At 40.2% G+C, this 22437-nt stretch overlaps 4 protein-coding genes across 4 annotated transcripts; 2 read left to right on the forward strand and 2 right to left on the reverse strand.

Moving 5' to 3' along the window:
* Positions 1-27: 27 nt before the first annotated feature.
* Positions 28-3137, forward strand: LOC659967 (DNA helicase MCM9). Its single transcript, XM_966231.4, has 8 exons — positions 28-166; positions 215-796; positions 843-1059; positions 1106-1345; positions 1392-1538; positions 1587-1853; positions 1902-2047; positions 2097-3137. Exons 1-8 carry the CDS (start codon positions 72-74, stop codon positions 3097-3099), a joined length of 2697 nt encoding a protein of 898 aa, XP_971324.1. The 5' UTR covers positions 28-71; the 3' UTR covers positions 3100-3137.
* Positions 3088-9542, reverse strand: IntS1 (Integrator 1). Its single transcript, XM_966172.5, has 8 exons — positions 9084-9542; positions 8758-9033; positions 7955-8707; positions 7041-7906; positions 5196-6843; positions 4765-5151; positions 3737-4716; positions 3088-3690 (listed from the first exon to the last, which is right to left on the reverse strand). Exons 1-8 carry the CDS (start codon positions 9498-9500, stop codon positions 3132-3134), a joined length of 5886 nt encoding a protein of 1961 aa, XP_971265.1. The 5' UTR covers positions 9501-9542; the 3' UTR covers positions 3088-3131.
* A 74-nt stretch (positions 9543-9616) lies between these two features.
* Positions 9617-20839, forward strand: LOC659839 (uncharacterized protein). The gene is made up of 8 exons (XM_064356187.1): positions 9617-9659; positions 18745-18832; positions 18879-19219; positions 19264-19669; positions 19723-19958; positions 20005-20404; positions 20452-20547; positions 20596-20839. The coding sequence occupies exons 2-8, from the start codon at positions 18824-18826 to the stop codon at positions 20821-20823; spliced, it is 1716 nt and encodes a 571-aa protein (XP_064212257.1). The 5' UTR covers positions 9617-9659; positions 18745-18823; the 3' UTR covers positions 20824-20839.
* LOC103315262 (uncharacterized protein) lies at positions 20810-21636 on the reverse strand. The gene is made up of 5 exons (XM_008203507.3): positions 21509-21636; positions 21302-21464; positions 21167-21257; positions 20934-21116; positions 20810-20885 (listed from the first exon to the last, which is right to left on the reverse strand). Exons 1-5 carry the CDS (start codon positions 21537-21539, stop codon positions 20826-20828), a joined length of 528 nt encoding a protein of 175 aa, XP_008201729.2. The 5' UTR covers positions 21540-21636; the 3' UTR covers positions 20810-20825.
* Between the last annotated feature and the right edge of the window lie 801 nt (positions 21637-22437).

Here is a 22437-nt window from a genome sequence, read left to right on the forward strand (position 1 = left end):
ATCAAGAGTCGCAATTGTGAGGTTATATTATGGCTAACATAACCTCAATTTTTTGAAAATCCAATTCAAAAATGTGTGACCAGTACTTGTTATCGTACTACAAGGACGAAATTATCGAAATTCTGAAGGACCAAGATGAGCACAAACACTTTTCCGTGAATGTCAAGTAATTAGACACTTGTCTTGGTTTTGGGGTAATAAGGGGGTGAATTAGTTTTGTAGAAATGTCTGGAAATGAGCCAAATCTGGTCAACGATTTTTTACGAGAGCCCGAGAAAACGCTTGAGGAATGGAATAATGCACTTAAGAGAGTCGAAACCAACTTATTGCTCCAGTTTGAAGATTTATACACAATTAAAAATAACATACATTGTCGTATCTACAGCCTACCGATGTATCCAGAGTTGCATCGAACGAAATTTCCGCAAAACGACGACGTGAATAAGTTTTTACAAGTCACAGGGACTGTCGTTAGAACAACCCAAATGAAAATGTTGGAGTATCAAAGGCAATACATTTGCACCAAGTGTAAACACACGATGGTGGTCACTGCCGAATACGAGATGAAAAATGTGATAACCCCACCACGACAATGCACAAACCCGGAGGGTTGTAAAGGCACAACTATTGTGAATTTGGGGGAGTTAGACCCAACATTTTGTAAAGACTACCAAGAGGTCAAAATGCAAGAAACCGTCAATAAACTCGACATTGGTTGCATGCCCTCCTCAATTTGGGTGACTCTCGAGGACGACTTAGTCGATTCATGCAAACCTGGCGATAACGTAACCGTCTGGTAAGTACACACGATTTTTTCCACAACCATAATAAGAAAGTAACAGTGGTTTGGTAAAACGCCGCTCAAGTCAATTCATAATCGGCGGTAAAATCGACATCGAACTAGTAATCAGAGCGAATCACGTCCACGTCAACAACAACAGCAGTGCCGTCCTGTCAATAACCCCCGAACTCAAGGACATGTTCCAAGCCTTCTGGCACACCTACTCGGGCACGCCTCTCGCCGCACGTGACATGATCCTCAAATCGATTTGTCCGGAGGTGAGTCAAACCACGCCTCTTGACCCTCCCAACCAATCAATTCCAGCTCTACGGCCTTTTCATCGTCAAGTTGGCCGTGGCGGTGGTGCTAGCTGGGGGTAGCAGCCAACACACCAAATCAGACACGGGGGTCAGAGTACGCGCCGAGCCCCATTTATTACTAGTAGGCGACCCCGGAACTGGCAAATCGCAATTATTAAGGTTTGCCTCAAAAATAATCCCGAGATCGGTTTTCACCACTGGGGTGGGGTCCACGGCGGCGGGGCTAACAGTCACTGCTGTTATGGTAGGCCGATTGATTCAAGAGAAGTAAGGTGATTGGCCAGTTTTAGGAAAATGGGGAGTGGCAATTGGAGGGCGGGGCTTTGGTAATGTCAGACGGTGGGATTTGTTGCATTGATGAGTTTAACACGATGAAGGAGCACGACAGGACGAGTATTCACGAGGCAATGGAGCAACAAACGATCAGTGTGGCGAAGGTGAGGTTGTGGGAGGAGAAAAAATGTGTGTAGGTTCCGGGGTTTCAGGCGGGGATTGTGTGTAAGCTTAGTACAAGGTGTTCGATATTGGCGGCGACCAATCCGAAGGGAAACCTTGACGCTAGTCAACCCTTGCACATGAACGTGGCTCTGGCAAGCCCTTTATTGAGCCGTTTTGACTTGATTTTGCTCATTAAGGATAAAGTTGACGACGGTTGGGATTCCCAAATGATTGATTACATTTTCACGGCACGCGAAAATTCAAACTCGTCGAAACTAATCGAAAGTATTAACTGGACAATCGAGACTTTACAAGTTAGTGCCTTAATTTTTAACTCCAATAATTAATTTAAATCAATTTAGGCCTACTTTGCGATCATTAAAAAAAATCATCCCATGCTGAACGACGATGCTCATCGAATTTTAAGCGGTTATTACCAAGCGCAAAGGCGCAAAAATTGTCGGAACAAATCAAGGACCACAGTAAGGCTTTTAGACAGTCTAGTGCGGTAAGTCCGACATTTCAGATGTTTTGAAGTAAAAGCGCCCCCTTAATAGATTATCACAAGGACATGCCCGCTTGATGTTTCATAAAGAAGTCGAAATCGTCGATGCTGTCTTAGCTGTGATTTTAGTAGAAACGGCAATGGAATGCGATTCTTCAGTTTTTAATTTAAATTTCGATACCAGGAGAGACTTTCCTCTCGATCCCGAACAAAACTACCGAGAATTGGCACAAATTGTGCTCCAGGAATTACAACTTAATGATTTACTTGAAAAAGAATTTGCAAAGGGGGTTTGTGCCCTCTGTCCAGGGAACGCGAATTGTGTTCACAAAAATACAAAAATGTTTGAAAAAATAATTAAGGTTTGTGAGCCACAGCCAAGCACGTCAAAGATTAATGAAAATGAAAAAATAAACACAGCTCACAACAAAAATAGTGACGCAAGGCCTAGTAGTTCGCACGTTAATAAAGATAAAATTGAATTAGATGAAAAAGACACCAGAAAAAAACAAATAGGAGAAAGTATTACGATAGCAAATGAAGAAGAGATAATAAAAAATAAACGAAACATAACGAAAAATGTCAATAAAGACATTACGGAAGAACCTGTCTCAAACAAGAAACGAAACAAGAGGGAGAATCCGCCGAACCCGAAGAGGATTAAACTAAAATCGAAGGAAAACGAAATAAAGGACGATCTAGCCGCTCTCAATGCCATGCCGAGTGTTAACGACATTTTTCGAATGGATAATGAAATTGGCGTAACGATTGAACAAAATAAACCCGAAGAAACCGAACCAAGTCAAGTGCCTTCACAGCGGACAAAAACTCGCCAATTTTTGCATAAATTTCGGTTTGTTCCCAAAGAAGATCGACCTCCTATTGCCGATGAAACTACGTGTGAAAATTTAGAAATTTCGTTCAAGGATGTTAAATCTAGCACGATGTTAGAACCTGAGGAGAATGTTAAAAAATTCAAGTTTAAAAAAGCATCAAAGCATGTAGAAATGTTCGAATCCCTTGAGGATTTAGATGATTTAGACTTGGATATTTAATTTTTATATTTAATAAAATAAATCAGACCTACTTAACATCCCGATTGCAAATTCAACAAATCAATACTTTTGGTAATGTTACTGGTCGTATTTAGCGTCGATTCCATTCCTAATTGAAAAACCCTGGTCAGAATAACCTTGCCATACTCCTGCATAACTGAAACCAGGTCCGAAAGTCGGTCCAAAACACTCGCGACCACGTCACCATTTCTACTATCCAGACAAGTTAAGATCACTGGAAGTGCATCTGATGCTGCGTTCGGATTAAATTTTAACCACCGCACTATTAGTGTCAAAGCCAACGACCGCACTGCCCCACTAGACGAACTAATATAATTGTACAAGTGTTGAGACGGTGTCTCGAGCAAATGCGGTTTCTTGTTTGTTATGTGGTCCAGTTCTTGCAAAATGTTGAGATTCTCCGAAGTCTGGATAGCTGTGAGGAGTTGGGACCAATGTGGGGGCAAGGGGTCCATCATGGGGGACATGGCAGTACGGACGAGTAGCTCGGGGGGAGTGCTGGAATCCCCCACCGGGAGAGTCACGTTGGAGAGAAGGGGGCGCACCCCTGGTTGAATCATCTGAATATCACTAAAAAAAACACTCTAGACACAACTTAAAAAATTGAAAAACCTACAGTAAAACTGAGCCATGCTCTTGCAAATAGCGGGACGCCGCCTTGATGTCATTAGTCATCCAGTTTTGTATAAAAGTGATAATTCTTTGCACGAGAACCGACAAATCTTTCATATGCCCGTGATATTGTAACAGGAGAAAATAGGAATCTAGAATGTCACACAAGGTGCGACTTTGCTCGAAAACTATCGGCTCCAACAGTTCTAAAAGCCCCAAAACTTGTCCGAACAGCAACAAGTGTCCTCTATTTTTCAAAACACCCCAGTCATACTGTGCCCTTCCTTTCAAACTCCCGGCCAACATCGGGAGTTGTCGCAGGACCAAAACCGGATGTGTCGCTGCCAATTTCCGGGCACAAAGCTCCAAATCCTGGCTCTTCCGGGGCCAGTCCTTACTCCTCGGAGTCGCTGCTAACGCACTCAACAAACAATGCGAGATTTCATCGGCTGAACTCGTACAATTTTTCGCATACGCCTGCTTCGAAATGTTATCTTTGCTATTGATCAAATCTTGACCGGAATACGGCAGCGACATGTAAATCATCAAGAGAAGCTCCCGACAGTGCGTATCACAGTCGGACTTCTCCAAAAGTGTCCCCAAAATCTCCGGGGCGCAGTTTCGGATACACTGCAGTAAGAGGACGAGCCGCGATTCCATTTTCTTCGACCAGTTTGCCTGGTTTTGCTTGCTTTCCTCCAAAATATAACCGACAAGGATCAGGGCCTTGTCTTTGCCCAAATCAAAAACGTCCTCCGAATGGTGGTGTTTGGGAATGGCTTTATCGCGCCCCTGCCACAGCTTCGGGCTCTGGGTGAGGGCACAGAGGAAATCAAGGGCGGAAACAGGGCAAATGTCCGAATTGTCCTCTTTTAGCAAATAATTCATTATCACGTGGAGGCTCTGCCAACTCGCCCTTTGCAAAACCAGCGACATAAGAAGCGGCCTAAACGGCAAGTTGTCGCGCGAAAACAACAAATCTTCCTATAAAATAATTCGATTGATCGTGATTTTGAAAAAAAAAACACTCACTTTCAATTGTTTTTGCGAGTAAGCCACTTCCAGTTGGATTGTTGATAACCAGTCAACCATCATGTCAGTTTTTTCTTCCTGTGTTTTCGCCTCCGATATCATACTTACCAATTTCCGTTCGCCTTGTTCTTCAGTTTTGACTTTTTGGTCGTTTTCGTTTAAGAATTGCCTCAAAACCGAATAAGTAATATTGTGAACGTCTGTCATGTGGTTGAGGAAAACCGTAGCCATGGTTATTTTGTCAATGAGGTGGTCTTTTGACGAAAATAACAGGCGGAAAAGCGTTGAAATCGAATTGTGTTTATGGAGCACAGGTGCTATGAAATTCATCGGTAGTGATTTCAAATAATTGAAAATAACGTCCAGTGATTGTTTCTCAAACGCCATCTAAAATTGGAATCGTATGAATTGTCTCGGACTTTTACCTTTACCTTGGTCACAGTGACAATGTCCCGATCTTTCGAACCGCCATAGTTTGGGCTAAAAATATTATTCAACAAATTGATAATATCGCCGCTATTTGTGACAATCTGTTGGGTTTTTACTAAGTTGGGTAATTGTTTTTTACTCTCGATTTCGATTTTAACATCAATGTCTTGTACAACGGGCATTTGCATCTCGATAGCCTTGACAAAGGTGTCACCACCCACTGCGCCTCTTTTGTTTTGGACTTCCACCAATTGAATCATGTAAGTTTTGTCCAAAACTGAGTCCACGACCAGTTTCGGGTCCAAAAGTGTGGCTTTGTCCAAAGTACTCAGCAATTTACTGATGGAATTTGTCGGTATTCCGAACGATTGTATAAAAAGGACCAACTTTGGCGGCTCTAATTTTTCAATGGCTGCGTCAACCAATCGTGGGACGTTTGACCGAATCATCCGCAGTTTCATCCAATCAGGGAGATACGACGTTCGTTCGTTTGTATCAGGTGTGTAGGCTTGTGGTTGTTCGGCGTTCGCCGGAAACCAAAAATTTAACAAAGTCTCGAACGGCTCAAAATTCTCCAAAGGACCGTAAGTCAGTAACACAATAGCTGCGTGTATTACTAAAGTCTGCATGTGGCATTGTTCCCCAGTCACCCAAGTCACCAAAACATACTCGCTGTAGTTTTGCACCGAACTGTAAATATCCTCCGAGAATTCCTGCGCTTTCTGAATATGACTCGCAAAAATGGTCAAAAGGTGCTTCAAAGTTTGGTTGTCCGGCCCTGGCAACACGTACGAAGCCACGCTGTGTCTCTCGATAATAACCGACGATAAATCGGCGATTAATTCGTGCAGTTCCGTAAACGAATCGTTACAATCCTGCGTTGCCAAAAAATTGATATAACTCGAAACCCGCGCCGGATTTGTCTCAATTTGCAAGGCTTGCCGCAAAAACTGTATAAGCACTGGTTTAATCATCGTAAAGTGTGGAAAATGTGTTATGTAACTCGTCAACCAGTTCGTATTATTCGTCTCGCTTTCCTCCCCTTCGGCCAAAATCAAATTCAAGCCTTTGGTGGCCTGCGTCCGACTCGCCCCATGATCGGACGTCAACCGCCTGAACAAATACTCCAAAACCTCACAGGCAGTCTGCGGATCATTCTCATTAACCACCGTCCGCAAATGCGCCAAAAGCTGGCCATGTTTCGTCAATTTCTCCGTCGGTGTCGTCGACAGGAGATACTCGCACAGACATTGCACAGGCAGGTGGGCCAACGCCCCCTCCGAATTGTGCACCAGCTCGGCCAGCCACGGCATATGCGCGGTGCCCCCTTGCCGCGACATAATGTCCAATAGAAAATCGGGGTTCCGCGAGCGGCACAATAAATGTCCCATGCGATGCGTGTTGTTCAAGTGTTGGAGCTGGTCGAGGACGGCTTGGGGGGGCCTTCGGGCTTCGCCCTCAGGCCGCAACTCCATTAATTGGGGCAATAGGAGACTGCTCTGTTCGGTGATTTCCATTTTAGTGCTCGCGGCCGCGAGGTGTGATTCAAATTCCAGGATTTTTTGCTTCTCAAGGGCGAGGATTTGCTGCTCGCGGGACTGGTAGTCTTCGTCCAGGGAGGTCATGGTGGGCGGGGGAAACGAAAAGTGACTAAAATGGGGATAGTTAGGGTCAAGTATACGGGGATTGGAGGTCGGAGCGAAACGAGATACAAAATCGCACTCAAAAAATATAGTAAAAATTCACAAATTATTTGGAAAAAAATGTAGAAAAGTTGAGCTGACTGTGATGGAACAACGGTTTTATTTGTACGTCGTTTCATATCCTGACCTTCAAGAGATACTAACTTTGTTATGCACATTTCCATGAACATGCGCAACGTTGGGTATTTGTTCCAGACCTCGTTCCCAAAAGTGACCGGATTATGAGCCGCTATGATCAGCAAAATGAGCCAAACTTTCCAATAGAGCCCAGAAATGGCCAAACTGGGGGGCACATACCCCGCCGGCAGCGTGATATTCTCCGGATAATTATAGCTGCACAAGTTGAAATAAATCCCGATTATCTCCAAATTATCAACGACCAAGGGCGGGGCGCAGTCTTGGGGCAAATTCGCCGCCCTTCTAATCAACTGATCGCTAATTTCAATCGCTTCCGTGGGACTAATCGGGTGTTCTTTCGAGTTCCCGATCAGCAAAATCCTCAAAAGAGTCGCCTGAAGCAAGGGAACCTCACTCGTAAGCCTCAAAAACAAGTTCCTCTCGTTTTCGCCAGGCCACGAGTCGACCTTGTAGTAATGCTCCGCTTGTTCGAGGAACAAGACTTTGAGTAGAACGTGGTGGAAGTCGTTGAGACTTGGCCGGAAAACCCTTAGCGCGGAGTCGTTGAGCCAAGTCACTGCCTCCCGCTGTATGTTACTGACTTGTTTCTGGAAGGCTTTCAGGACCGTGACGTCGCGTTTGTTTTGCGTTGAGGCGTCGCGGACCTGAGGGCTGACGCACAGCAGCATACACATGCAGACCAGGTCGGCCAGTGATAGAAAAATTCGCTCGCGAAATTCCGACTCGCGCACGTTATTCGCAAACTCTTTGCGCTCGCGAACGAGCGAATGCACGATGCTTAACAAGTTGAAATCGTGCCGGAGGACTCGGGTGATTTCTTTCAAAAGCGCCCGCAGCGAACGCAAATAATCGTCTTTGTTTAGGAGCAACTCCTGGGGACAGTTTTAATGCAATTTGTTTTTGATTATCGGTGTACTCACCAGGCAAATGTCGGCGAAAGCGTCGGCACTTGCCTCAGGTGCGACCTGAAACAGGGCCCCCACGACGATTAAATTGTTGGAATTTCGGGCATTGGACAGTTCGTTGTAAATCGTGTATTTCAAAAGGGGGTACAAGTTCTCCGGGAACGAGTAAACCATCTCCCGGAGACAGTTGTTGAAGTAGTTAACCATGGGTTTGTTCTTCAGTCTGAGCTTGCTCAGCTGCGCTATTATTTCCAAGTCTCTTTGCGAACTCGCCGAGCAATTGTAGCACAAATAGGCGAGGAGTTCCTGCGCTGATTTCATCAACTTATGGTTGTGTAGCCAACTCTCGATGCGCGAAACGGCAATTATGCGAATTTCCACAAGTCCTGAAGCGATACTCAAGAAGCGGACGAAGTTTTTCGTGATGGTTTCCGGTTGTTGGCGCCTTGCTAGTTGTTCCTTGATGGCTTCAAGGACGATTTTTTCGACGTTTTCCTGCGTTTGGGTGAACCGGGGATACACTTTGACGTTCCAGTTTTCAACTGCGGCTTTATGCTCGAGAATCACTTCGCTTTTGGTGTCGTCGTCAGCGCTTGTGATTGTGAGGGGGCTAGAAGTGTCTCTAGCCGTGGAATTCCATGTCTCGGATTTGAGGAGCGAGGAAGGGGGCAATTTGGTGTTAAACGCCGTGATTATGTTATCAACGAATGGTTTACAGTACGGATTGTCGATAAAAATGCGATCGGCCACCGCGTCCTCCACATAAATCTACGAATAATTGTGATTCTGAAACATTTTTAATTTTTTTTCCGACTTACTTTGACGAAAATTTCCGGCCATTGGGCGACATCGGTGAAGGCGTGAGTTAATAAATTAATAAACAGCATGTGGAAGTAAGAATTTGTTTTGTTAACGCCCTTAAAACCGGAAGTTACATCACGCCGCAGAACATTCACAATAGCCGCTATGATATTCTCATTAGTGAATAACTGGGGTTTGCAGCTGCAAGTCAGTAAAAGACTCAGATAAACCACTTTACAAATCTTAGTCCTTTGAGTCTTCAACGAGCGAATGACCCCCAAAACATACCCAACCTGAAGCAACCAATTAATTTCACCCCTAAACACAATCAAGAAAAAATTACAGCTTTATCAGTATTGCCGGCATTAACAGCCGCCATAATACTCTCGAACAAATCGCTTGTCTCACAGTCCACAGCCAGGGCTTCCCACGGCTCAACCCCCATCCTCTCCACAGGTAGTATGCTGCTAGTGGAGGGCCCTGGCCGGCTTCCCGGTATCGCAACTTTCATTTTCTTCGAAGGGGGCACTGTAAGACTAGACGAAGTCCCTTCACGCTTCAATTTATCCGTCACTTTACTGCTACTTGTTTGTAAATGGGAGGCAGTGCTGGTTTTAGGGAGCGGAACGCTACGTTTGGGGTCATCTCGAGGGGAGGATTGTTTGGCCCCCAAAGCGATGAACAAGTCAGGGGGTTGTTGCGTTATTTTGGCCTTGGGGCCACGAGTGGCTTGGCTCTGGCCCGGTTTATTCCGATCCATGGTGGACCAATTATCACAAACAATGCAACAATTTTGGTTTTTTCGCAGTCAAAACAAGAAAAAAATTTTGACAGATAAGAGATAAGTTGCCAGTTGCACCAACCATTTTTCAATAACCATCTCTCTCTTATTCTATGGTGTTGGTGCACAGACTAACAGGTTTTGATTTGTGTGAAGACAGCTCCCAAAACCAGCTCCTCGAATTTCCGAAGAGACCCGAACATGAAGCCAGTTTCAGACTAGCAAAATAAGTTTCAGTTTGCTTAGATGTATGTTTGGTTGTCAGCTTTGAAACCGTTTAATAAAATAAAAATCCGAAAAAACACTAAACACCCTCTTAAAAATGACATTTTAAGAAAGTCACTATGCTAATAGCGAAAAACTCAATTATTTACCACAAATTGCTTTTTAATTTTTCCCACTTTTTCACCTAATTTCAATATTTATGGCTCCGCAAATGCATTATTGTAGTTTTCGCCCCATTTCACCCCGAAATCGGTTTTGTCACACAATGCCCTTTTGACCACTAATTCAACAATAAAAAAGACGTTTTTTAAAAATAAAATTATGGCCTTTTAGTTGTCGGAACAATGTTAAAAATTGTTATGTTGCCCAGCTCCGCAAATGCACTGTTGCAGTTTTCGCCCCATTTCACCCCAAAATCGGTTTTGTCACACAATGCCCTTTTGACCACCAATTCAACAATAAAAAAGACGTTTTTTAAAAATAAAATTATGGCCTTTTAGTTGTCGGAACAATGTTAAAAATTGTTATGTTGTTCAGCTCCGCAAATGCATTATTGTAGTTTTCGCCCCATTTCACCCCGAAATCGGTTTTGTCACACAATGCCCTTTTGACCACCAATTCAACAATAAAAAAGACGTTTTTTAAAAATAAAATTATGGCCTTTTAGTTGTCGGAACAATGTTAAAAATTGTTATGTTGCCCAGCTCCGCAAATGCACTGTTGCAGTTTTCGCCCCATTTCACCCCGAAATCGGTTTTGTCACACAATGCCCTTTTGACCACTAATTCAACAATAAAAAAGACGTTTTTTAAAAATAAAATTATGGCCTTTTAGTTGTCGGAACAATGTTAAAAATTGTTATGTTGCCCAGCTCCGCAAATGCACTGTTGCAGTTTTCGCCCCATTTCACCCCAAAATCGGTTTTGTCACACAATGCCCTTTTGACCACCAATTCAACAATAAAAAAGACGTTTTTTAAAAATAAAATTATGGCCTTTTAGTTGTCGGAACAATGTTAAAAATTGTTATGTTGTTCAGCTCCGCAAATGCATTATTGTAGTTTTCGCCCCATTTCACCCCGAAATCGGTTTTGTCACACAATGCCCTTTTGACCACCAATTCAACAATAAAAAAGACGTTTTTTAAAAATAAAATTATGGCCTTTTAGTTGTCGGAACAATGTTAAAAATTGTTATGTTGTTCAGCTCCGCAAATGCATTATTGTAGTTTTCGCCCCATTTCACCCCGAAATCGGTTTTGTCACACAATGCCCTTTTGACCACCAATTCAACAATAAAAAAGACGTTTTTTAAAAATAAAATTATGGCCTTTTAGTTGTCGGAACAATGTTAAAAATTGTTATGTTGCCCAGCTCCGCAAATGCACTGTTGCAGTTTTCGCCCCATTTCACCCCGAAATCGGTTTTGTCACACAATGCCCTTTTGACCACTAATTCAACAATAAAAAAGACGTTTTTTAAAAATAAAATTATGGCCTTTTAGTTGTCGGAACAATGTTAAAAATTGTTATGTTGCCCAGCTCCGCAAATGCACTGTTGCAGTTTTCGCCCCATTTCACCCCAAAATCGGTTTTGTCACACAATGCCCTTTTGACCACCAATTCAACAATAAAAAAGACGTTTTTTAAAAATAAAATTATGGCCTTTTAGTTGTCGGAACAATGTTAAAAATTGTTATGTTTTCCAGCTCCGCAAATGCATTATTGCAGTTTTCGCCCCATTTCACCCCGAAATCGGTTTTGTCACACAATGCCCTTTTGACCACTAATTCAACAATAAAAAAGACGTTTTTTAAAAATAAAATTATGGCTTTTTAGTTGTCGGAACAATGTTAAAAAAATTTATCTTGTCCAGCTCCGCAAATGCACTGTTGCAGTTTTCGCCCCATTTCACCCCGAAATCGGTTTTGTCACACAATGCCCTTTTGACCACTAATTCAACAATAAAAAAGACGTTTTTTAAAAATAAAATTATGGCCTTTTAGTTGTCGGAACAATGTTAAAAATTGTTATGTTGCCCAGCTCCGCAAATGCACTGTTGCAGTTTTCGCCCCATTTCACCCCAAAATCGGTTTTGTCACACAATGCCCTTTTGACCACCAATTCAACAATAAAAAAGACGTTTTTTAAAAATAAAATTATGGCCTTTTAGTTGTCGGAACAATGTTAAAAATTGTTATGTTGCCCAGCTCCGCAAATGCACTGTTGCAGTTTTCGCCCCATTTCACCCCAAAATCGGTTTTGTCACACAATGCCCTTTTGACCACCAATTCAACAATAAAAAAGACGTTTTTTAAAAATAAAATTATGGCCTTTTAGTTGTCGGAACAATGTTAAAAATTGTTATGTTTTCCAGCTCCGCAAATGCATTATTGCAGTTTTCGCCCCATTTCACCCCGAAATCGGTTTTGTCACACAATGCCCTTTTGACCACTAATTCAACAATAAAAAAGACGTTTTTTAAAAATAAAATTATGGCTTTTTAGTTGTCGGAACAATGTTAAAAAAATTTATCTTGTCCAGCTCCGCAAATGCACTGTTGCAGTTTTCGCCCCATTTCACCCCGAAATCGGTTTTGTCACACAATGCCCTTTTGACCACTAATTCAACAATAAAAAAGACGTTTTTTAAAAATAAAATTATGGCCTTTTAGTTGTCGGAACAATGTTAAAAATTGTTATGTTTTCCAGCTCCGCAAAATATCTTGTGGTAACTGATATCTATTGAAAAGAAACCCGAATTTATTCGAACAAATTTTTACCCGCACATTATAACTTTATATTTAATTATGATTATGTTTTTTTGATATTCGCTATTCCGCTTGTAAGATTCGAAAAAAGTTAAATTTTCTGCAAAAAATCTAAGCACAGTTGTTTTCTGTCCTAAGATCTTACCTGGTCGGCAGAGACAGCCAGTCTTTTATGTTTTATTGAAAGGGCGCATGAGTCTTAACACTTTTACAAAAACCGTCATAATTTCACAGATAAGGTTTATGAAGGTTGCATAATCTTAGAAGGTAAGGTTTACTAATTACTACACTATTTTTGTTTTGAAAGAGGGCGTTGTGTAAAACATTCTGTATTTATGTTTAAATTTGAAAGGAAATGTGCAATATAAGTTTGTTACTTGATTTGTTACTTTATTTAATTGGATAGTAAATTTTGTGTTGTAGTCGACAATACTTAAAAAATATAGTTTTACTTGGATTATAATTGCTTTAAATTTTTCTTTTAAGAAAGACGTAATTGTTGGATGAATATTATAAATATTACAAATAAGTAACTAAATAAGGGCTAATATTCACAGTTTGTAGAAAACACAAAAAAGACAATTTCTTAGTATTAACGGCCTCTTGGACACTAAAATTAAAAACAATAAAGAGAAAGAAATTAACTGTGTCTGTACAAAATCAAAATTGGGTCATTTATTATGCACAAAAAATATAAAAGGGCATTGTGTGACAAAACCGATTTTGGGGTGAAATGGGGCGAAAACTGCAACAGTGCATTTGCGGAGCTGGGCAACATAACAATTTTTAACATTGTTCCGACAACTAAAAGGCCATAATTTTATTTTTAAAAAACGTCTTTTTTATTGTTGAATTGGTGGTCAAAAGGGCATTGTGTGACAAAACCGATTTTGGGGTGAAATGGGGCGAAAACTGCAACAGTGCATTTGCGGAGCTGGGCAACATAACAATTTTTAACATTGTTCCGACAACTAAAAGGCCATAATTTTATTTTTAAAAAACGTCTTTTTTATTGTTGAATTGGTGGTCAAAAGGGCATTGTGTGACAAAACCGATTTTGGGGTGAAATGGGGCGAAAACTGCAACAGTGCATTTGCGGAGCTGGGCAACATAACAATTTTTAACATTGTTCCGACAACTAAAAGGCCATAATTTTATTTTTAAAAAACGTCTTTTTTATTGTTGAATTAGTGGTCAAAAGGGCATTGTGTGACAAAACCGATTTCGGGGTGAAATGGGGCGAAAACTGCAACAGTGCATTTGCGGAGCTGGGCAACATAACAATTTTTAACATTGTTCCGACAACTAAAAGGCCATAATTTTATTTTTAAAAAACGTCTTTTTTATTGTTGAATTGGTGGTCAAAAGGGCATTGTGTGACAAAACCGATTTCGGGGTGAAATGGGGCGAAAACTGCAATAATGCATTTGCGGAGCTGGAAAACATAACAATTTTTAACATTGTTCCGACAACTAAAAGGCCATAATTTTATTTTTAAAAAACGTCTTTTTTATTGTTGAATTAGTGGTCAAAAGGGCATTGTGTGACAAAACCGATTTCGGGGTGAAATGGGGCGAAAACTGCAACAGTGCATTTGCGGAGCTGGACAAGATAAATTTTTTTAACATTGTTCCGACAACTAAAAAGCCATAATTTTATTTTTAAAAAACGTCTTTTTTATTGTTGAATTAGTGGTCAAAAGGGCATTGTGTGACAAAACCGATTTCGGGGTGAAATGGGGCGAAAACTGCAACAGTGCATTTGCGGAGCTGGAAAACATAACAATTTTTAACATTGTTCCGACAACTAAAAGGCCATAATTTTATTTTTAAAAAACGTCTTTTTTATTGTTGAATTGGTGGTCAAAAGGGCATTGTGTGACAAAACCGATTTCGGGGTGAAATGGGGCGAAAACTGCAATAATGCATTTGCGGAGCTGGAAAACATAACAATTTTTAACATTGTTCCGACAACTAAAAGGCCATAATTTTATTTTTAAAAAACGTCTTTTTTATTGTTGAATTGGTGGTCAAAAGGGCATTGTGTGACAAAACCGATTTTGGGGTGAAATGGGGCGAAAACTGCAACAGTGCATTTGCGGAGCTGGGCAACATAACAATTTTTAACATTGTTCCGACAACTAAAAGGCCATAATTTTATTTTTAAAAAACGTCTTTTTTATTGTTGAATTAGTGGTCAAAAGGGCATTGTGTGACAAAACCGATTTCGGGGTGAAATGGGGCGAAAACTGCAACAGTGCATTTGCGGAGCTGGACAAGATAAATTTTTTTAACATTGTTCCGACAACTAAAAAGCCATAATTTTATTTTTAAAAAACGTCTTTTTTATTGTTGAATTAGTGGTCAAAAGGGCATTGTGTGACAAAACCGATTTCGGGGTGAAATGGGGCGAAAACTGCAATAATGCATTTGCGGAGCTGGAAAACATAACAATTTTTAACATTGTTCCGACAACTAAAAGGCCATAATTTTATTTTTAAAAAACGTCTTTTTTATTGTTGAATTGGTGGTCAAAAGGGCATTGTGTGACAAAACCGATTTTGGGGTGAAATGGGGCGAAAACTGCAACAGTGCATTTGCGGAGCTGGGCAACATAACAATTTTTAACATTGTTCCGACAACTAAAAGGCCATAATTTTATTTTTAAAAAACGTCTTTTTTATTGTTGAATTAGTGGTCAAAAGGGCATTGTGTGACAAAACCGATTTCGGGGTGAAATGGGGCGAAAACTGCAACAGTGCATTTGCGGAGCTGGGCAACATAACAATTTTTAACATTGTTCCGACAACTAAAAGGCCATAATTTTATTTTTAAAAAACGTCTTTTTTATTGTTGAATTGGTGGTCAAAAGGGCATTGTGTGACAAAACCGATTTCGGGGTGAAATGGGGCGAAAACTACAATAATGCATTTGCGGAGCTGAACAACATAACAATTTTTAACATTGTTCCGACAACTAAAAGGCCATAATTTTATTTTTAAAAAACGTCTTTTTTATTGTTGAATTGGTGGTCAAAAGGGCATTGTGTGACAAAACCGATTTTGGGGTGAAATGGGGCGAAAACTGCAACAGTGCATTTGCGGAGCTGGGCAACATAACAATTTTTAACATTGTTCCGACAACTAAAAGGCCATAATTTTATTTTTAAAAAACGTCTTTTTTATTGTTGAATTAGTGGTCAAAAGGGCATTGTGTGACAAAACCGATTTCGGGGTGAAATGGGGCGAAAACTGCAACAGTGCATTTGCGGAGCTGGACAAGATAAATTTTTTTAACATTGTTCCGACAACTAAAAAGCCATAATTTTATTTTTAAAAAACGTCTTTTTTATTGTTGAATTAGTGGTCAAAAGGGCATTGTGTGACAAAACCGATTTCGGGGTGAAATGGGGCGAAAACTGCAATAATGCATTTGCGGAGCTGGAAAACATAACAATTTTTAACATTGTTCCGACAACTAAAAGGCCATAATTTTATTTTTAAAAAACGTCTTTTTTATTGTTGAATTGGTGGTCAAAAGGGCATTGTGTGACAAAACCGATTTTGGGGTGAAATGGGGCGAAAACTGCAACAGTGCATTTGCGGAGCTGGGCAACATAACAATTTTTAACATTGTTCCGACAACTAAAAGGCCATAATTTTATTTTTAAAAAACGTCTTTTTTATTGTTGAATTAGTGGTCAAAAGGGCATTGTGTGACAAAACCGATTTCGGGGTGAAATGGGGCGAAAACTGCAACAGTGCATTTGCGGAGCTGGGCAACATAACAATTTTTAACATTGTTCCGACAACTAAAAGGCCATAATTTTATTTTTAAAAAACGTCTTTTTTATTGTTGAATTGGTGGTCAAAAGGGCATTGTGTGACAAAACCGATTTCGGGGTGAAATGGGGCGAAAACTACAATAATGCATTTGCGGAGCTGAACAACATAACAATTTTTAACATTGTTCCGACAACTAAAAGGCCATAATTTTATTTTTAAAAAACGTCTTTTTTATTGTTGAATTGGTGGTCAAAAGGGCATTGTGTGACAAAACCGATTTCGGGGTGAAATGGGGCGAAAACTGCAATAATGCATTTGCGGAGCTGGAAAACATAACAATTTTTAACATTGTTCCGACAACTAAAAGGCCATAATTTTATTTTTAAAAAACGTCTTTTTTATTGTTGAATTGGTGGTCAAAAGGGCATTGTGTGACAAAACCGATTTTGGGGTGAAATGGGGCGAAAACTGCAACAGTGCATTTGCGGAGCTGGGCAACATAACAATTTTTAACATTGTTCCGACAACTAAAAGGCCATAATTTTATTTTTAAAAAACGTCTTTTTTATTGTTGAATTAGTGGTCAAAAGGGCATTGTGTGACAAAACCGATTTCGGGGTGAAATGGGGCGAAAACTGCAACAGTGCATTTGCGGAGCTGGACAAGATAAATTTTTTTAACATTGTTCCGACAACTAAAAAGCCATAATTTTATTTTTAAAAAACGTCTTTTTTATTGTTGAATTAGTGGTCAAAAGGGCATTGTGTGACAAAACCGATTTCGGGGTGAAATGGGGCGAAAACTGCAATAATGCATTTGCGGAGCTGGAAAACATAACAATTTTTAACATTGTTCCGACAACTAAAAGGCCATAATTTTATTTTTAAAAAACGTCTTTTTTATTGTTGAATTGGTGGTCAAAAGGGCATTGTGTGACAAAACCGATTTTGGGGTGAAATGGGGCGAAAACTGCAACAGTGCATTTGCGGAGCTGGGCAACATAACAATTTTTAACATTGTTCCGACAACTAAAAGGCCATAATTTTATTTTTAAAAAACGTCTTTTTTATTGTTGAATTAGTGGTCAAAAGGGCATTGTGTGACAAAACCGATTTCGGGGTGAAATGGGGCGAAAACTGCAACAGTGCATTTGCGGAGCTGGGCAACATAACAATTTTTAACATTGTTCCGACAACTAAAAGGCCATAATTTTATTTTTAAAAAACGTCTTTTTTATTGTTGAATTGGTGGTCAAAAGGGCATTGTGTGACAAAACCGATTTCGGGGTGAAATGGGGCGAAAACTACAATAATGCATTTGCGGAGCTGAACAACATAACAATTTTTAACATTGTTCCGACAACTAAAAGGCCATAATTTTATTTTTAAAAAACGTCTTTTTTATTGTTGAATTGGTGGTCAAAAGGGCATTGTGTGACAAAACCGATTTCGGGGTGAAATGGGGCGAAAACTACAATAATGCATTTGCGGAGCTGAACAACATAACAATTTTTAACATTGTTCCGACAACTAAAAGGCCATAATTTTATTTTTAAAAAACGTCTTTTTTATTGTTGAATTGGTGGTCAAAAGGGCATTGTGTGACAAAACCGATTTTGGGGTGAAATGGGGCGAAAACTGCAACAGTGCATTTGCGGAGCTGGGCAACATAACAATTTTTAACATTGTTCCGACAACTAAAAGGCCATAATTTTATTTTTAAAAAACGTCTTTTTTATTGTTGAATTGGTGGTCAAAAGGGCATTGTGTGACAAAACCGATTTCGGGGTGAAATGGGGCGAAAACTACAATAATGCATTTGCGGAGCTGAACAACATAACAATTTTTAACATTGTTCCGACAACTAAAAGGCCATAATTTTATTTTTAAAAAACGTCTTTTTTATTGTTGAATTGGTGGTCAAAAGGGCATTGTGTGACAAAACCGATTTTGGGGTGAAATGGGGCGAAAACTGCAACAGTGCATTTGCGGAGCTGGGCAACATAACAATTTTTAACATTGTTCCGACAACTAAAAGGCCATAATTTTATTTTTAAAAAACGTCTTTTTTATTGTTGAATTAGTGGTCAAAAGGGCATTGTGTGACAAAACCGATTTCGGGGTGAAATGGGGCGAAAACTACAATAATGCATTTGCGGAGCCATAAATATTGAAATTAGGTGAAAAAGTGGGAAAAATTAAAAAGCAATTTGTGGTAAATAATTGAGTTTTTCGCTATTAGCATAGTGACTTTCTTAAAATGTCATTTTTAAGAGGGTGTTTAGTGTTTTTTCGGATTTTTATTTTATTAAACGGTTTCAAAGCTGACAACCAAACATACATCTAAGCAAACTGAAACTTATTTTGCTAGTCTGAAACTGGCTTCATGTTCGGGTCTCTTCGGAAATTCGAGGAGCTGGTTTTGGGAGCTGTCTTCACACAAATCAGGTTTTGTTGGTGGCACTGGTATTTATGTGCACACATGTTTTCCTAACTCCAATCGTGCAATTTAATTTTTGATAAAAAAATGGGAAAGGTGGGTTTTGCTAAATTGTATCAAAAGCGTCACGCATTTTTTACAGTTCAAAAGATATTACGATAAAGCGGGTGACGAATCTACGAAAGAAACAGTCGTTTATAATGTGGATCCTAAGCCTGGGCCTTGGGGGCGCAGACAGGCCGATAAACGCATAAAAAAGAACAAAAAAATAGTTGTGAAAATCCCAAATCCGGACCCTAAGTTTAAGGGAAAAGTGCCCATTCCGAAGAAACTCTTACGAAAGCACAGCAGAGGTAAGGGCATTAGTCCAAAGGGAGTTAGGACAAACACGCACCAGAAACGGCTTGAAAAGAAGGAAAAAGTTATACATTTCGCAACGAAGCAAGCAGCCCGAGCTGAGGTCCTTTTAACCGAAGATGCCGGGTGAGTTATAGTCCAGTCAAATAACTGAACTAATTTTTGTTCAGTTTTCTCGAAGCGGACGCTGGCGAGACCACAACGCAATTTACGCAAAAACAGATCGCTGAAAGTGTCGATATAACAGCGGCCACCAAAAGTTTTGAATTAAAATTGGCCGACTTCGGGCCTTATCGCATGAAATATACTAGAAATGGGCGCCATTTGTTAATTGGGGGTAAAAAGGGCCATGTGGCCGCATTTGATTGGGTTACAAAAAAGTTGCATTGCGAAATGAACGTTATGGAGTCGGTTCATGACATCAGCTGGTTGCACATTGAAACGATGTTTGCTGTGGCCCAGAAAGAGTGGGTCTACATCTACGATAACCAAGGGATTGAACTGCACTGTGTGAAAAGACTAAACCGAGTCACAAGAATGGAGTTTTTGCCTTATCATTTCTTGCTAGCTTCTTGTGTATGGGTTTTTTGTTAACAAAAAAACACTAATAATTAATGGAAATATTGTAGAGTGATAGTGGTTATTTGAGTTGGTTGGATATTTCAATAGGTCAGTTGGTGTCTCAGTTTAACACAAATCTAGGGAGACTGACAATGTTGAGTCAGAACCCTTGGAACGCTGTTTTATGTGTGGGGCATGCCAAAGGTGTGGTATCCATGTGGTCCCCAAACTCCAAAACCCCTTTAGCTAAAATGCTGTGTCATAAAGCCCCACTTACCGCCCTCCATGTGGACCCTAAAGGACAGTAAGTTTAACCATTGTGTCACCAAAATAATAATAACTCGAAATAGGTTTCTTGCAACTGCCGCAAGTAACAGGGAACTTAAAATCTGGGACGTGCGAAAACTTTCGGGACCTTTACAAGAATACAAACTAATCACCGCCGCAAACAATTTAAACTTCTCGCAGAAAAACATGTTGGCTTTAGGGATGGGAAACGTGGTTGAGGTTTACAGAGACTGTTGCATGAAGCCGGCAAAACGGCCGTACCTCCGCCACCGGTTTGTTACCAGTGTCGGCAACTTAAATTTTTGCCCCTATGAAGACGTCTTAGGGGTGGCCACAGCCACCAGTGTGGCAAGTCTCATAGTCCCTGGGGCAGGCGAAGCCAACTTTGATGCCCTGGAAGCTAACCCGTTCCAGAGCAAATCGCAAAGACGCGAGGCTGAAGTCAAATCGCTCCTTGAAAAAGTATAAACATGCCGAAAAATTCAATTTTTACGATTTTGGTTTTTTAGATTCAACCTGAACTTATAACTCTAGACCCGACTTCAATAGTTGAAGTGGATTTGCCGACACTCAAGGATAAAGTCGAAGCGAAACAAAAATTGCTCGTACGTTTTATTTTGTCAGTTGGTTCGTGTGTTCATTTTTTTTTGCAGCATGTCAAGCCGCCTAGGATTAATTTCACGCCACGGAATAAAGCGAAAGGCAAAGGCGGCTCTGTGAAAGTCGCCAAGACTAAGAAAATTGTTAAAGAACAGGCCAAGAAGGAGTTTATCAAAAATACGAAAGACTTGGTCCCAAAGTTTGGCTCCAAGGGGGAAAAGGAGCAAGGAGTGTTAGATAGGTTTTTGCCAAAAAAAAAACAAATAATTGCAAATAAATGAATTTATTTTGTAAGAAGTGGTATTATTTCATCAAGTAACCTGTCCCTGTTTCCCGCGCTCACCTGATAACAATTGATTTTACAAAAAAATACACGGGAAAATATTCTTACGGTAATTAAATGACTGGTGTTGCTGTTTTTAATTTTTTGGACCAACGGCAGTGATGCCTTTAGGGGGACTGTTGCAACAACTCGAATGCTCTTGTCAGTAATTACTCTCTCAACGTTTGCTTGAAACGTTTTACTAAACATTTCCATTTTCCCGATCTCATCTATGATAATAATCGATTTGACCTAAAAAACTGTTTGTCACACCAGAGAAATATAGTTTTTTTTTACTAAACATTATCAAATATTGGTAAAACCAATTTTTCGAACTCTTCAATGTGAACAGAGTAGTTCCCCACTTTATACTTGGAATTATCTCCTGCGTTACTGGAAAAAAATATTGTAATGTTGTTATCAAAAAGGTACCATACGTTTTTCTAGCCAAGATTCCGCGTTTATTGTCAAGCGTTACAACATCAAAACCGATTCTGTAATTGTTTTCTCTTAATTCCTCGGTATAAAAGCCTGTCACATCAACTGCCAGGTCTTTCAATTTGTTGGAAATTTTTTTCGTGAGAGTTGTTTTACCAACACCTGGAAAATATTTACGATATTTGGCAAAAAAACCGAATTATCACCTGGCAGGCCTTGCAAGATTATGTTTTTCATTTTGAATACGATTGAGGTTAAGTCAACTTAAAATAGTGTCAAAATTAAACATAATTTATTAAAGTACAAAATGTATAAAGCTGTAATAGTTTACTTAACATAATAAATACATAAATAAAAAACACGAAAAATGAACCAACTAATCATCATCGGAGTCTGGAGGCGAATACTGCGCTATGTCAAACTCTTCTGACCTCCCTGTGGTGGTGGCCACAGGCGTCTTGGTGGTCCCATGGCAAGCATTACGGAACAATTGGATGGTTTTTTCATCAAGCCCATACCGAGGCTTATGTAACTCATTGATTATCTTCTTGCGGAAGTGCTGTTTGAGTCCTTGCCACGACCGATCGACAACCTTGGCTTCGGCAATTTCCTTCCACAACTTGTCCCCTTTTATCCTTCCGAAATAATGGTGCTCCACTATGTAATCAACGATTTTTTTCTCTTCAGCCTCGGAATAAAAGGGCAAATTGCCAGCTGTCTCTCTCCTTACAGTGTCGCCCTTAGTGGGTATGCGGTAAAAATGTTCGCGAAATAATTCCACAGTCTTTTGATCGAGTTCATATCGCGGGTAATGCAACTCATGGACGATTCTTTTGCGGAAATGCTGCTTGAGGCTGTGCCACGACCTGTTCACAACCTGCGCCTCGGCCATTTCCTGCCACAGCTTGTCGCCTTTAATTCTGTAGAAATCGTTGTTTGCCACTATGTAATCAACGATCTTTTTTTCCTCGTCTTGGGAGTAAAGTGACATGGTTATTTGTAGGTTAGCTGTCTAAAACTTGACAGTTAACTACGCTACTTGCAATAAACAATAAACCAACCTGTAATAAATAACAAATAAACAAGTTAGAACAATACTTTAAATGTGGTCCCAAACTTGTTAATTCTTGTCCAT

This window comes from Tribolium castaneum, chromosome 4 (genome assembly GCF_031307605.1).
Source record: "Tribolium castaneum strain GA2 chromosome 4, icTriCast1.1, whole genome shotgun sequence".
Taxonomy (NCBI): Eukaryota; Metazoa; Arthropoda; class Insecta; order Coleoptera; family Tenebrionidae; genus Tribolium; species Tribolium castaneum.